This window comes from Thalassophryne amazonica, chromosome 16 (assembly GCF_902500255.1).
Source record: "Thalassophryne amazonica chromosome 16, fThaAma1.1, whole genome shotgun sequence".
Taxonomy (NCBI): domain Eukaryota; kingdom Metazoa; phylum Chordata; class Actinopteri; order Batrachoidiformes; family Batrachoididae; genus Thalassophryne; species Thalassophryne amazonica.
The window spans coordinates 34463700-34478776 of NC_047118.1; the positions used below are offsets into that span (position 1 = coordinate 34463700).

The 15077-nt window shown below is 39.2% G+C and overlaps 2 protein-coding genes across 3 annotated transcripts; one reads left to right on the plus strand and one right to left on the minus strand.

Moving 5' to 3' along the window:
• Nucleotides 1-499: 499 nt before the first annotated feature.
• hmox1a (heme oxygenase 1a) lies at nt 500-4371 on the minus strand. Of its 2 annotated transcripts, none has more exons than XM_034189838.1 (5): nt 4244-4371; nt 1848-1959; nt 1540-1752; nt 1194-1469; nt 500-1106 (listed from the first exon to the last, which is right to left on the minus strand). In XM_034189838.1, exons 1-5 carry the CDS (start codon nt 4291-4293, stop codon nt 951-953), a joined length of 807 nt encoding a protein of 268 aa, XP_034045729.1. In that variant the 5' UTR covers nt 4294-4371; the 3' UTR covers nt 500-950. The 2 variants fall into 2 exon arrangements, with proteins under 2 accessions (XP_034045729.1, XP_034045730.1); XM_034189839.1 differs by having other exon boundaries at nt 1194-1466; nt 1537-1752.
• A 745-nt stretch (nt 4372-5116) lies between these two features.
• foxred2 (FAD-dependent oxidoreductase domain containing 2) lies at nt 5117-14609 on the plus strand. Its single transcript, XM_034189830.1, is given in 11 exon segments — nt 5117-5139; nt 6502-6719; nt 6826-7131; nt 7218-7469; nt 7585-7920; nt 8043-8209; nt 8481-8646; nt 12186-12412; nt 12503-12673; nt 14219-14420; nt 14422-14609. Coding segments are annotated over 10 exon segments (2070 nt in total). The 5' UTR covers nt 5117-5139; nt 6502-6504; the 3' UTR covers nt 14450-14609.
• Nucleotides 14610-15077: the final 468 nt, after the last annotated feature.

Here is a 15077-nt window from a genome sequence, read left to right on the forward strand (position 1 = left end):
TTTTAAAAAAAGAGAGAGAGTAGAGCAACTTAGGTTCCTGCTCTTGAGAACCAGGGATGGTAGGTTGAAAAGCTTTTTTATCCCATGGGAACTCTCCATACCCACCTAAGCAGCTCAAGAATATGGACAGCATGTATATAAGTGACATTTACATGACAATTTATATGACAATATTGAAATACGATAATTTGGCCATATTGTAAGGCCCTACTGTCAACTAGCTAAAAACTTTGAATATTAATTTACATCTACTTAAAAAAAAATGCTTAAAGTGGCAGGGGGTTAAGAGAGCTGTAATTAGGGGGGCTCAGCTGAAAAGCAAAAAAAGAAAAATACTTAAAGAAGTGGGAGGTATGGGGGGCAGAGCCCTCCAGAAGCTGAAAGGATTTTGCCATGCTAATGTTCCCCTGAAGCATCTAAAATAAACTCTGAAGGACCTATGACATGGTGAGATGCTGATGAGCTTCGCTCATTCATGTCCGCGACATATGCATATTACAAATATTCCAGTTTCTTTAAAAGTATAAAAGGTACCTGAAAATTTTAAATGGAATGATATCAAAAGCAACTTTTTTGAGAAATAGCTGGAATATGAAATGATAACTATTCATTACAAAGATATTGCAAGAAAACTACCTCACCAGGTCATTTTTGATCCATTTGTGCATCTAAAGGTTAACATGCGTATTGTTTGATAAAATAGACTATGTGCAATTGCAGAAAGGTGAGTTGGAAAGCTTTGAGACAACTGAACCGCTCCACCAAATTTTACTGAAATCGGTTTATGTTTTTGTGATATCCTGCTCACGGCAAAACGGGCTGAAAACATTGCATCCGCAGCAAAGGTAAGAAAGCATAAATGACTGCTATAGTACAGCTTTGCTTGTAGTTTGATATTTTAGATATGAAATCATCATTCTTGGTTGTTAAATGATTAGTAAGTTTCAGCATTACATAGCGTAGAGACTCATTCCAGCTGCGGCCAAGCCCACGAGTACTCCCATGGTGAACTGCATTACGGGTGAAGAGGTAAAATTTACGGTGTTGTTTGGTTCATCAACAGTTTCATTACTGATGCTCAACATTTTTTGTAAGTCATCAAAAACCTGAGGGAAGAAAAAAAGAAAAATATATGAAAATAAACATTTATTGATAGCATCAGGATAAATTGTCCTGTTTTCTGTCTTGCACACCTGGATGTTTAGCTCGAATGCTGAGACGGCCTCTTCTAGAATTACCGCCTTGTCCTCCGCTGTCAGCTCGATGCTGTTCATCCGGCTCCTGTACAGCTGTTTGAAGCGGTTGGGGTTGGTCACACCAGGGAAGGAGAAAAAGGAAACACCATCTTTGCTGCTCAGTCCAAAAGATTTCTGAGTAATTTTTCCCAGCACTTGCCCTCCTGACAGGTCACCAAGGTAACGGGTGTAGGCATGAGCCACGAGAAGCGCTGGGTTCTCTTTGCCAATCTGAAAAAGACCATGTGTCTTCATGAATAATTTCTTAATGAATACTGACGTCCTCAGTTTTCACACTCACTTTTCGTAATCTCTGTTCATATTTGTGTGTGGCTGCAGGAACAACCACTCTGTTTCTCCAGTCTGAGCCAAAGAAGTGCTCCAGATCTCTTTCTAGAGATTCCAGTCGTCCAAGTTCTTGGGGGAAATAGATTGGTGCAACACCAGGATGGGAGGCATTTTTGTCCAGCTCTTCTTCTAAAGCTTTGTAGATCTCATAGAGGGAGCACAACAGCACCTGTCAGAAAGAAAGTCCAATTTTACATCCATTTTTAAAAAAATATAACTCATCAGTGATTTCTTTCTTCTGGGGCCAGTTGGAGTGGAACTTACCTTGTACTGTGATAGCTTGATTTGTCCCTTCTGGTAATTCAGCATCAGCTGTGTGTTTTCGGCTTTGATGTGGCTGTCCTGAGTGGCTGCTTTAATTTGCTCTGATAAATCACTGAAGTGAAGCAGCCAACACAAAGAGGAAGTAGCTTTTCAGAATAACCATTTGAAGAAATCATGCAGCTACTTGGTAATTGACCACATGTATTAAAAATAGATTTTAAATTCTACAGCACATAGATACAGAGGTCACCAAATGACTGAACTGGCTTTCAACACTGTCTTGCCAATGACATTCCATTTACTGAGACTCTGCTCTTCACCATGGATGTTTTTTGACCACGAGAATCTCTATGTATGCTGCATTTCAAATCCTCAGAAGGTTGGAAATTCCGACCTCTAGCTTGGGGAAAAATTACTTGAACGCTCTGTCGGCTGGAATTTTGGCTCAGAAAATGATGAGGAAATTGAGTAGCCCAAGGTATCCAAGTTTGATGTCACATCTATGGCAGCCGCTTTTGTAGCCAGTGAGACAATGTTACTAATGTTGAAAATGCATCTTTAAAATGAACTTTTAACAAGACATTACCGCTATATGTAATATATTCACATTCTATGTACAATTAGTCAAGTTAGCAGCACCACACATCAGAAAAAAAGGCGATGACAATTTCATTTAGATATTGTTACTCTAGCTCTACTGTGATAGGCTAAATAGTTGATCCATATTTGTTTCCGAGGTACTCTCATGAATGCTCTTTTTCCGGAAGTAGGTTTTGTTCTTTAGGTCAGGTCTTTCTGAGCTTCCAAGGGTTTTGAACGCAGCATTATTTTTTTGTTATTTTGTTATTGGTAGTATAGCCAAAGCAGATGGTTGCCCCACTGAGCCTGGTCTGGTCTGATTGAGGTTTCTTCCTGTAATCAAAACTGCCCGAGGGAGTTTTTCCTTACCACTGTTGCCAATGTGTGTGCTCAGGGGGTGGGTAAGGTTCGATCTTACTCTCATGAAGCATCTTGAGGTGATTTGGGATGAATAAACTAAATTGATTTGATGAATTCTTACTAATAATAATACCTCAGATCTTTAAGAAACTACATATACGTTTCTGTGGCTGTTGCTTTAAATGAAAAGGAGCTTCTGCTCAATATGCCCCATCTACAAATCGATGAGGTGTAGCCATCCATGCATTTCATGTGAACTGTGTAAGTACACAGAATGTTGACTGACGTATAGAGAAATTTATCTGCTCAGAGATATCATCATTGGCAAAGTGTGCATGCGTGCAATATCCACAACAAATACCAAGTCATGCCTGTGACAGTGTTGTCAACCAAGCATATTTGTTAATGAATTCCCTTTTTAAATTTGGGGATTCACAGTTTCCATTTTTTTATTATTTCCATCTACCATCACTCAAGCACTACAGTAACATCAGTAGTAGTGATGTTCTTTCTCTGTCACTACAAGTTGCACAAATAAAGTGATTGCATGAATTTTAGGATCTGAAGGACCTGTTTAGTATTATTCCATATTACCTCATTTACATCATTCTCATTCTTATTATTATTATTGTAATTATCACTATTAGAGGATTACTTTTTTGTTATGTATGTAGCAAATAAATAAAATTATTTGACAAATGTGGTAACCAGATTTAGGAGGTCATTTATTTTTGGACTGTTTTTGAAGAGCGAAGTTATTTAATTTGGACTGGTTTCTATCAGGAGATCTGGGAACAAGGAGTGGTTTCACTTATCACACCAAACACAGGTACAATTAGTGTATCTCACTGATCAGACAGGAGTACAGATAGGAATTTTTGGTGACATACGTTAAGAAATTCTAAAAAGCCTTTTCGGGCATAAATTTTACTTGGAGCAGAGATACTTTATGCACAGACATAAAATTGTGTGACTTTGAGGATGTTTAACACAAACAGCAATAATATATATATATATATATATATATATATATATATATATATATATATATATATATATATATATATATATATATTGCACACTCACTCATCTTCAAATGCTTGTTCCAATTAAGGGTAATGGGGGACTGGAGCCTATCCCAGCAGTCATAGAGCATGTGGTGGGGTCCACCCTGGACAGGATGGCAGTCTGTTGCGGGGCCACATATAGACAAACACATTCACACCTACGGACTATTTGAAGTTTCCAATTCACCTAACCTGCATATCACAGAAAGGCCACAGGTGGGAATTGATCCCATGACCTTCTTGCTGTGAGACAACAGTGGTAACCACTAAGGCATTATGCTACTGCTGACTGCAATATAATCCTTTTAAATTATATCATGAAATCATGCATTAGTAGATCTAAAATCAAACTGTTGTCTATGACAGAAGCTGGTAGGTAACTGGCCATACCTGTCAGGGATCCCTGTATCTTTTCCCCTTGCAGTCTTCATGTTCTCCATGCCTGTAGTCTGTATTATTAAACAGTTGTAACTTCTTTCGATGTTACTCGACTGTCACACATCGGCTTTGTCGCTTTCTCTTATCGATACGAGCCAAATGGGAAGTGTGATTGCTGAATCACCATCATCAGAGAGCTATAACATGACAACGTATGTGTACAAAAATAAAGTGGTTTTCACCAGTTGAGTTGGGTCCCAGTCATTAATACTGTAGATATGCCTTTTGACTTTGTGTCTTACAAAATGTGCTGCCTTTGTTGACAGAAATGAAACAGCAAACAGCCAGGAGGAAAGGCTATCTTTGTTTTAGCCTCGTGCTTGATTAATTTAGTAAAACAGAGGAAGAATATTTACATATGGTTTACATTTTTGCACCAGGTAAGAAAGAAGCACACATTTAGCTTATAACCACTGTCAAATCCATCCATCCATCTGAACCTGCTTATTCCAGAATAAAAATCTTATACTCACTGTCAAATCAAACAAAAATAATTTACATGTATTTTAAATCAGCATTATTACTGACATTTTACCCATATTGACGTAGGACAAAATGCTAGGTCCACCGGAAACACTGGATCAAATGGGAAGTGAAACTGCTGAGTCAGTGGTCTTTGGCTAATGTGTTTGCAAAGTCCAGCAAATGCACTGAGTCAGATTAAAAAAAAACAAAACAAAAAAACAATAAGAATTATAAGCAGTGTTTTAAATGATGAAATTAGCAGCAGAAATGGGCGTTAAAATGGAAGGTGTTTGTAGATTTCTGTCACACTATGAGAGTTAGCACACACACACCTGTCTTCAAAGTACTGAGCTGACAGGTTTGGTAACGGCGTCTACTTCTTGGTGAGTAAAGAGGAAATTTAATCAGAAATAATAAGAGCAAAAAGAAAAAAAAAAGGTCTGGTTCATTTGACCTACTCAAAAATAAATCATAAAATAATTTAAAACCATGTGGTGAGAATAGTGCTTACTTACATTGGAACATGCGGTCTTTACTTTAAAGGATTGAATGTAATAATTTAATACGAGTACAACATGCAAAAAAAAAAATGCATTCCATTATTTACAGTATCTTTATTTTGTGATTTTTTATTTGTTTATTTTGCCTCCTTTCTCTGTGGGATTGAATTACATTTTAGGCCACGCCTCCTTGCGCAGGCAGGCTTCCATTGGTTGCTGAGGGAGAAGTGGGCGGTGCCGCTGGATTAGCAGCAGAGGAGAGGAGGAGAGAAACGACGTTATAAAAATGCAACATGTAGCTATCGTGGCGATTTTACTACAGGCTTAACAACAAATATTGCGCGCAAGGCTTCGGATGATGTAACAGGTGATGTCGATTTTGTTGACATATTTGTGGTGATCTGTTTTCAGACTTAATACCTGCTTCAACGGTTGATGGCAGTGTCCGCATCCGCAGCACAGTGAGGTTATGTCGGGCGGAGAGCTCGCGCACAGCCCTGGGTCAGTTTAGACCTGTTTTTCACCTCTTTCGACTTCATTATCGCGACCAATAACGAATCTTTTGTTTTTACTTGCATGTTCTAATATTGTGTTGAATTGGGATATTTTCCATCTTCACGAATGGAACGAGTGTTTTGCCCAAATGACACAGGCCAAGAGTCAGAAATAGCACATGGTTGTTAACACGGCATAAACAAAATTACATTTAATGTCAAAATGTGAAATAACATGAAAGATGCAGACAAAGAGTCCCGTAGTAAGATGCGTCCAAATAAGAAGTGAATGGGAATAGTTGTTTCCCAAATGTTATGTTTGTGAAACAGTCTAAATTTCAGTGTTGTTTTTTTTTCTCTTAATGTTGAATTAATGTAATTAACAAAGTGTCTATAGGTCTAGGTTTGTGAAGGTGACCTCTCCAGCATTATAATTGAACCATTTCTGGTTTATGTGTGCAGTGTCTGTTGGCAACATTGGTTCTGAAGCTGATGTAGGTTAGGGTATAGGCCCAGTTATTAGCCACTGATACTCGCTGGCCGTGCCATAACTCAGTACAGTGTAATTACCCGACATCTGGAAATACATCTGGTGTGTGATAGAGGTCTGACCACATATTGGACCCATTGCATATGCACAACTGGAAGTGCCAGAAGAGTTGCTGGTATGTAATAAGTCCAGTTCCAGACTGTTAACACTCTTTACATTAGCACATTACTTACACACTTTCATATTGCCTCATGTCCACAGGTAATGGATTTGAGCCTCCCTTGTTTGATCTTTTTCTTCTTGGTTGGTTTGGTCAACTCTCTTACTGATAAGCATCACTACAATGGCACCCGCCAATATCAGTACTGTGTGCTTGGCGCTGGGCCGGCAGGACTGCAAATGGGACACTTTCTTTCCAAGGCTAAAAGAGACTACATCATTTTGGAGAGAAACTCTGGACCGGGCAGCTTCTTTAACATGTATGTAGTTCTGTGACAATATCTTGTTTGATTGGCAAGAGATCCTGTTTCATGCTGGAAGAATGAAAATATAGCATGAATTGTTGTCTCTGTTCTGTGTCTCTAGATATCCCAGACACAGGAAGCTCATTAGCATTAACAAAATTAACACAGGAACACAGAACCGAGAATTCAACCTGCGACATGATTGGAACTCATTGCTGAGTGATAGCCCTGAACTCCTGTTCAAGCAGTTCAGCAGTGAATTTTACCCACATGCTGATGCGTACCTACAGTATTTGTCCATGTTTGAGAAGAAGCTTGGATTGAAAGTCCACTACGGTGTGGATATTGGAAATATTAGGTCGATGGAGTCAGCCAATGGGAGGAGCTACATCTTGACTGATCAGCATGCATCAAACTACACATGCAGGTATTTTGTGTTTGAAAGAGAACATGTGATTTAAACACTTCAGAAGGCTCATGGATCACATCATCAAGCTGTCCTCTTTCCCTCAGCATTCTTCTGGTAGCCACAGGGATGTGGGTTCCTCAGAAGCCCAACTTTTTGGGTTCTGAGCTGGTTGAGGGCTATGAGTCCATTTCTACTAACCCTGAGGACTACAGGAACCAAGCTGTACTTATCCTAGGCAAGGGGAACTCTGCCTTTGAAACAGCCCAAAGCATCCTGGGAAGAGCAAGCCACGTCCACATGTTCAGTTCCAACCCTGTTCGACTGGCTTGGCAAACGCATTATGTTGGTGATCTCAGGTAAACCTCAACATTTTGAGATTGATTATAATTCTAGTTTTCATTAAGTCATCTTCAAACATTTCACACAGGAGCTTTCATCGTTGTAAATGGAAAGTGGCCTTTTTTCTTTCAGAGCGCTCAACAATGAGTTGCTTGACACATACCAGCTGAAATCACTTGATGCAGTTGCAGAAGGGAGAGTGGAACACCTAGCTATTGTACAAAAAGAATATAAAGATCGTAACAGATCGGGCAGAAATCACATCAAAGGAGAAGGGGCCGAGCGAAAGAAGAATCAGTTATATGTGACACTGTCACGATACATTGAAGAAATTAAACCAAAGAACGGCACCAGAGTGAAAGCAGCAAACCTGCCGGATTATTACCGCGACAACTTCTCAATGCGGAAACCCTATGACCGCGTGATTCGATGCCTTGGCTTCCATTTCAACTTCAGCATATTTGATAGGTATAGATGTTTAAACGTGTATTGTGTCTATGCTCTCATAAATACTGTAGTACCAATGTAAAGAAAAGATGATACTTTTTTATTTTAGAGTGCATTCAAATGTCCATAAATTTGTTCCAAAGCTCTGCCAAGCTACCGAAGAGTACCGCTGGAAGAGGGAAGATGCCGGAGGTGACTGCATGGTATGAAGGTCAAAAGACGCCCGACCTGTTTGTTTTGGGAGCGGCTGCCCACTCCAGGGACTTTCGGTCATCTGCTGGAGGGTTCATCCACGGATACCGTTACACAGGTGCAAACTGAACTGATTTTTGAGTACAGCTAAAGTCTCTCAAATAGCTTTAAAGCCTAAATTCCTCATTGGTGTAAAGGATTCCTTATGCCATAGCTGTTGTAACTTGGTAGACAGGCCCCATTCCAACTGAAACTTGTTGTAGATTGTACATAAATGAGCATTTTACTAAATTCCAACTGGAATTTAATTGATTCTGGTCAAATGGGGTGGAAAGTGTATGAAATCAGTATATGATTATTGATACATTTAAATAAATTTTCTGCCACAGTGCGAGCTGTACATCATGTACTTGAGAATCGTCACCACAGTAATCGTTGGCCGTCAACAAAACTGATGACATCCCAGCTGCTGACTTGGATTCTGAGACGGATCAATGAGTTCTCTGGGCCATACCAAATGTTTGGTATGCTTGGGGACATTGTACTACTTCAAGGGTAAGTCTGTTTTGTTTTGATATTTCTGTTAATAACACTAGTAATCGCTGATGTGATTATTTTGAGTGATGCTCATTTTTAGATGGTTATCACATTATATATGCATTGTGCTTACAACACCATATCAGTAACAATTGGATAGTATGAGCCCAAGATATTTCACATTTTGTCAGGTCAACATAATTTCATTTGTTAATATAAACGCAACACTTTTGGTTTTGCTCCCATTTTGTATGAGATGAACTCAAAGATCTAAAACCTTTTCCACATATACAATATCACCATTTCTCTCAAATATTGTTCACAAACCAGTCTAAATCTGTGATAGTGAGCACTTCTCCTTTGCTGAGATAATCCATCCCACCTCACAGGTGTGCCATATCAAGATGCTGATTAGACACCATGATTAGTGCACAAGTGTGCCTTAGACTGCCCACAATAAAAGGCCACTCTGAAAGATGCAGTTTTATCACACAGCACAATGCCACAGATGTCGCAAGATTTGAGGGAGCGTGCAATTGGCATGCTGACAGCAGGAATGTCAACCAGAGCTGTTGCTCGTGTATTGAATGTTCATTTCTCTACCATAAGCCGTCTCCAAAGGCGTTTCAGAGAATTTGGCACTACATCCAACCAGCCTCACAACCGCAGACCACGTGTAACCACACCAGCCCAGGACCTCCACATCCAGCATGTTCACCTCCAAGATCGTCTGAGACCAGCCACTCGGACAGCTGCTGAAACAATCAGTTTGCATAACCAAAGAATTTCTGCACAAACTGTCAGAAACCGTCTCAGGGAAGCTCATCTGCATGCTCGTCGTCCTCATCGGGGTCTCGACCTGACTCCAGTTCGTCGTCGTAACCGATTTGAGTGGGCAAATGCTCACATTCGCTGCCATTTGGCACGTTGGCGAGGTGTTCTCTTCACGGATGATGCGAAGGAGATGTGTTGCACTGCATGAGGCAAATGGTGGTCACACCAGATACTGACTGGTATCCCCCCCCCAATAAAACAAAACTGCACCTTTCAGAGTGGCCTTTTATTGTGGGCAGTCTAAGGCACACCTGTGCACTAATCATGGTGTCTAATCAGCATCTTGGTATGGCACACCTGTGAGGTGGGATGGATTATCTCAGCAAAGGAGAAGTGCTCACTATCACAGATTTAGACTGGTTTGTGAACAATATTTGAGGGAAATGGTGATATTGTGTATGTGGAAAAAGGTTTAGATCTTTGAGTTCATCTCATACAAAATGGGAGCAAAACCAAAAGTGTTGCGTTTATATTTTTGTTGAGTATACATCCATTCCAGCCTTTAACCCGTTATACCCAGATTTTTTTTTTTTTATAAGTGGAAAAAGTTGCATTAGTACCTTTGAGATTTTTTTATTGTGAGTAGAAAATGACAGTGATACACTTCGGCAACAGTTGTTGCCAGTGGGGCAAAACGGGTTAAGGCCTGCAACACATTCCAAAAAAGTTTGAAAGCTAAAGCATCTGTCACTTTGTAATGTTGCTATTGCTTCTCACAATGGTTAAAAGATGTTTTTGCATTGAGGATACCAAGTGATGAAGAGTTTCAAGTGTTATTTGGTACCATTCTTCCTGCAAACATATCTTAAGGTGTGCAACAGTAGAGGGTCATTGTTGCATCTTTCATTTCAAAATTCTCCACACATCCTCTATTGGAGACAGGTCAGGACTGCAGGCAGGTCAGTCTAGTACCTGTACACTATGTGTTCGGGATATGGTATTGCAATGTCTTGTTGACAAATGTATGGATGTCCCTGGACAAGATGTCATCTTAATGGCAGCATATGTTGCTATAAAATCTCAGTATACTTTGCTGCATTCATTTTGCCATCACAAAAATGCAAATTGCCTTTGCCAAGGCCATTAATACAACTCCTTACCATGACAGACCCTAGTTTTTGGATTTGTTGCTGGTGACAGTCTGGATGGTCCTTCTCATCTTTAGTCCAGAGCACATGGTATACATTTCTTCCAAAAAAAAAAAAAAATATGGACTACTGATTCGTCTGACCACAATATACATTTCAACTGTGTGATAACAGCTATTGAGAAATGACGGATCTTGATGCAATGTCATCTGAGGGATGGGTGATCACGAGTGTTCAGCTTAGGTTTGTGTCCTTCCCCTTTTTACGCACTAAAATTTCACCAGATTCTTGAAAACGTTTAATGATATTATGCACTATGGAGGGAGAAATATGCAAATCCCTTATAATCTCTCTTGGGGGAACATTATTTTTAAACATTTTAATAATTTTCTCACGCATTTGTTGACAAAAAGGAGATCCTCTACCCATCTTTGCTCCACAAACACTCATCCTTTTGTGAATATTACTTTTGTACCAAATCATGATTATATTACCTGCTGACATCACTAGTTTGAAATAACATCATTAGTTCATTATTTTTTTTCTCATTCCTAGTCTAAACTTGGGCAGCGCAGTCTTGTTTGTGGGCGGGCGCTAAAGGGCTAAAATGTGACACATATGATGTAATTTCTCTACTTCCGGGACAGAAACACAGCACCTTCTCTGAATCTTTGAGCAAATTACATGCAAACAAAGTAAAAATGCAAAGAAAAAGTGGCGATGCGGTGGAAAGTGGACATGTGGTTTGTTTATGACCCGGAGCTCAAACGTGTTGAGGCGGTTTTGCAGGCGGGAGAACGCAGCTACTCTGGTTAGCTGTGTAGGCTAACACTTACCGGCATGATGTCTCCCATTTGCCTCGTCTTCTGTTCTCCGCGGGGAACCATAAAAAAAACTACACTTTTTACAACTGCTTCTGTGATTGCAGCTGAAACAAAACAGTACACCATTTTCCTGTGTGAAGTTATACTGTGTATATATTGCACAACAGAGTGGCTGTCCCCATAAGTGGTCAAATCCCGCAATATCACGCAGGGTTCAAATGAGACTGTGCTGCCCATTGCCCTGTCCAAACTTTTTTTGCAATGTGTAGCAGGCTTGAAATGCAGGAATCTATAGACACATAGAGCTGTGACTCCCTGGAAATCGACAACTGTAATATATTTTAGATGTATATGTTTTATCTTATGGTTGTTTTTAACTGTGTGTGTTTGATCAACTTTGGTTGTTGTAAAGCGCTTTAGAAATAAAACTTTGATTGATTGATTAACAAATTAAATGAAGTTGAGTGCACAATACTTGAAATGTCTACAATGAAATAAATCAAATTAAAAGTAAGAATCAGTGACCTTTTTTTTTTTTTTTTTTTTTTTTTTTTATTTTAGTTTTCATTTTCAATACCATCCAACTTTTTCCTGATTTGGGGTTGGACATGCAACACGTACTAATGCGAATACAAACTCCTGTAGCCTTTCCGTAAATAATTAAACTTTTATTTATTTTTTCAGTGATACTTATGTATGGTTTATGAATCAAAACACTTAAGATACCAGTTCAATACACCAACAATTTCAGTTAAGAAAACTCAATTCTTATTATGTTCATTGTATTTTGGTCCTCTGTCTGACTCTTAAGGTCTCATGTTGAATACTTGGAAGACTTTCTTCTTCAGGCCTTGCCTCAGTTTTCTTCTGTGTCAGGCCATGAGGTCTCCAAACATGGACTGTTAGTTGTACTCATGCAGTACGGCACAAAGCACATTGACTTTCTGGGAAACGACAGGGCAGAGACCGATTGGACTGAAGCCTGGAACTCAAAGTTTCTGCACCCTGTCTTATACTTTTATGACACCCTACCTACTGGTGAGTAAAGCTGTTACACTTAAAGTGAGTTTGTTTAACAAATAAATGAGTACAGATTTGACAAAGTAAATGCATCCTTTTTCTTTCCAGAAGATGAGATGAAGCTCCGTCCCACTGGTTGGCCTTTGCCAAGACCAAAGGCAATTCATCACATGGTTGAAGACTTTTTAACAACATGGAATGCTCCACAATCTCATATCCAGCCATTGCGTCGCTTCCTGGAACACTGTGTCCAGACTGACCTCAGGGCCTACTATGCAGGTAACATAGCTGGCATAATACATGTCTAACACTCCTAACTTATAAAATACTAAAAGGCATTGCACCCGCTCATCTTGTAGAGTTTATCGAGCCTTGTGTTCAATCTTATGCCCTGCGGTCTCGGGGTGCTGATGTGCTCTGTGTTTGAAGGGTTAAGAAGAAACCAGCAGGATGTAGAGCTTTTTCTTACTAGATTCCACTCATATGGAATAGGGCATGGCTGCACTTATGAGACTTATACCCCAAATAATGCAAGACATTTCTGCGCATGACCAGCGATAGTACTGATTGTGTGTGGTCTGGCACTCTGAACAGGTATGATAGAACCCAGTTGTATTAACATTGTATTGTAGTGCTACTACTAGTAGCTCAGTAGCACCCTATGGTCATGATCCATGTTTGTATGTTTAGTTCTATTATCTTTAGTTTTTTCATTCTGTGTCTTCATGTCTGCCATGTCTCACATAATTATAGACAAAATTCAAAACACAGATTTGACAAAAAGATCAACATTTTTACAATATCAGAGATTTTTAAGTCAACCTCATAAAGTTGTAGCATTGCAATGGCGTTAGTGGGTTCTGTCGTAGTCGCTCAGAGTATTAGAGCACAGCTGCATGGAAATGTCTCTTACCTGTAGCCACTAACACTTGGGATATGAGTATCATATCTGTAGCTAAAACATACCTCTTTTCTGCTGTTTAGAATTAATGTACAGGGTGGTCCAAAAAAAAAAACGCCCTCTTTTCTTTTTGATCTCATTTTTTACTCAGATGAGATATTTTGAAAATTCTTTCACCAAACATTAGCAGAATGATGGGAGATTGTGTCCTTCAAATTTGATAGAAATTGAAACATTTTTGGTGGTCTGTCCTTAATAGTTGATAATATGTTCTATCCAGGCTCCTCTTTGACAAATAACTGCAGCAACACGAATGTTGAAATTTTCAATGACTCGTCCAATCATGTCAACATAAGAAGGGAAATCAGGCACATACCAGCTGACATGATCAATTTCTATCAGATTTGAAGGACATAATCTCCCATCATTCTGCGAATATTTGGTGAAAGAATTTTCAAAATATCTCATCTGAGTAAAAAATGAGATCAAAAAGAAAATAGGGCGGGTTTTTTTTGGACTACCCTGTATACTTTAAATGAATTTGTATTAGTATTTTAAGATTGGGGTGGAACGATACACTGTCTTCACAGTACGATACATATCCCAATACACCTGTTGCAATTTGATACATGATGCATAATTATATCACTGTTCACACAAATTATATGTTGAAGTAATTTGTTTTGAATGTGTAACTATATAGAGACACAAATTTTTCAGAACTATCAGTTGAAATGCTTGATGTTAACTTTTTATGATTTGTATATTTTAGAAATGATTTGTATATTTTAGAAATCATCTGTTTTTATGTAATTAATCTTTAATGTTTGTGGTGTTACGATGTCTAATTATTTAAGTGAAACATGTTGGTATGATTTTATTCTAAAAATGTTATGACTCTCCTGTGTTTTCTCACCTCTTAGAGTCATGTTTCCGCTTGTCCCTTACCCACCGAAAGCCACCGCTGTTCTGCCGCCAAGGGTACTTGAAGCAGCGGGGCGTGGTTGCAAATGGTGACATACAGCAGCATGCTCATGATGCTGGACTGAGCCCTCCTGAGCAGGATCCACAAAAATCCGAGGCTGATCCCTCATTCCCCGACAACCTGAAACAAGCGGGAGCGCCTGTCTTCTGGACTAAAATTTGATTTTTAATCACTTGACCAAAGGCTGTTTAGGTCTCCACTGCTTATGAGCCATTACCTCCAGTGTGTGTGCTAAAACACATTTTGAACAAAAAAAAAAAGGTATATATCACTGGACAGACTGTGTAATTTAAAAAAGCAGTATGGGTGAGGTCAGGTACACGTCACTTTCCGCGAAGTAACAAATCCGAAGGTAAGAATTCAAACTTCAGCTAGAGGTGGGCGATACTGGGAATTTTGGTATTGATCCGATACCAAGTAAATACAGGCCCAGTATCCCCGATATCGATACTGATACCGATACTTTTTCATATTTAAGTTTCATAGATCCAAAGGATCCAAAAGACCTAGGATAGAATTTTGCCAAACATTGTACGTGACAACAAAATACTTTATTATCACAATCAACATTTTTGTTTAAAAAAATATCACTCAACACAACTTAAAACAAAATCTCCTGAGGGAGAGGACTGACAAACCATAATACAAGGGTGTGCTGCATCCAGCGTTGGTATTGATATTAGGATCGATCCGCCCACCTCTAACTTCAGCAACTGGTCACTTGGTGAAAACATGCTCAGGCTGTATCCTTGTCTATTGAAATCAGATGTTTTTTTTTTATTGTCTCTAGCTTGCTT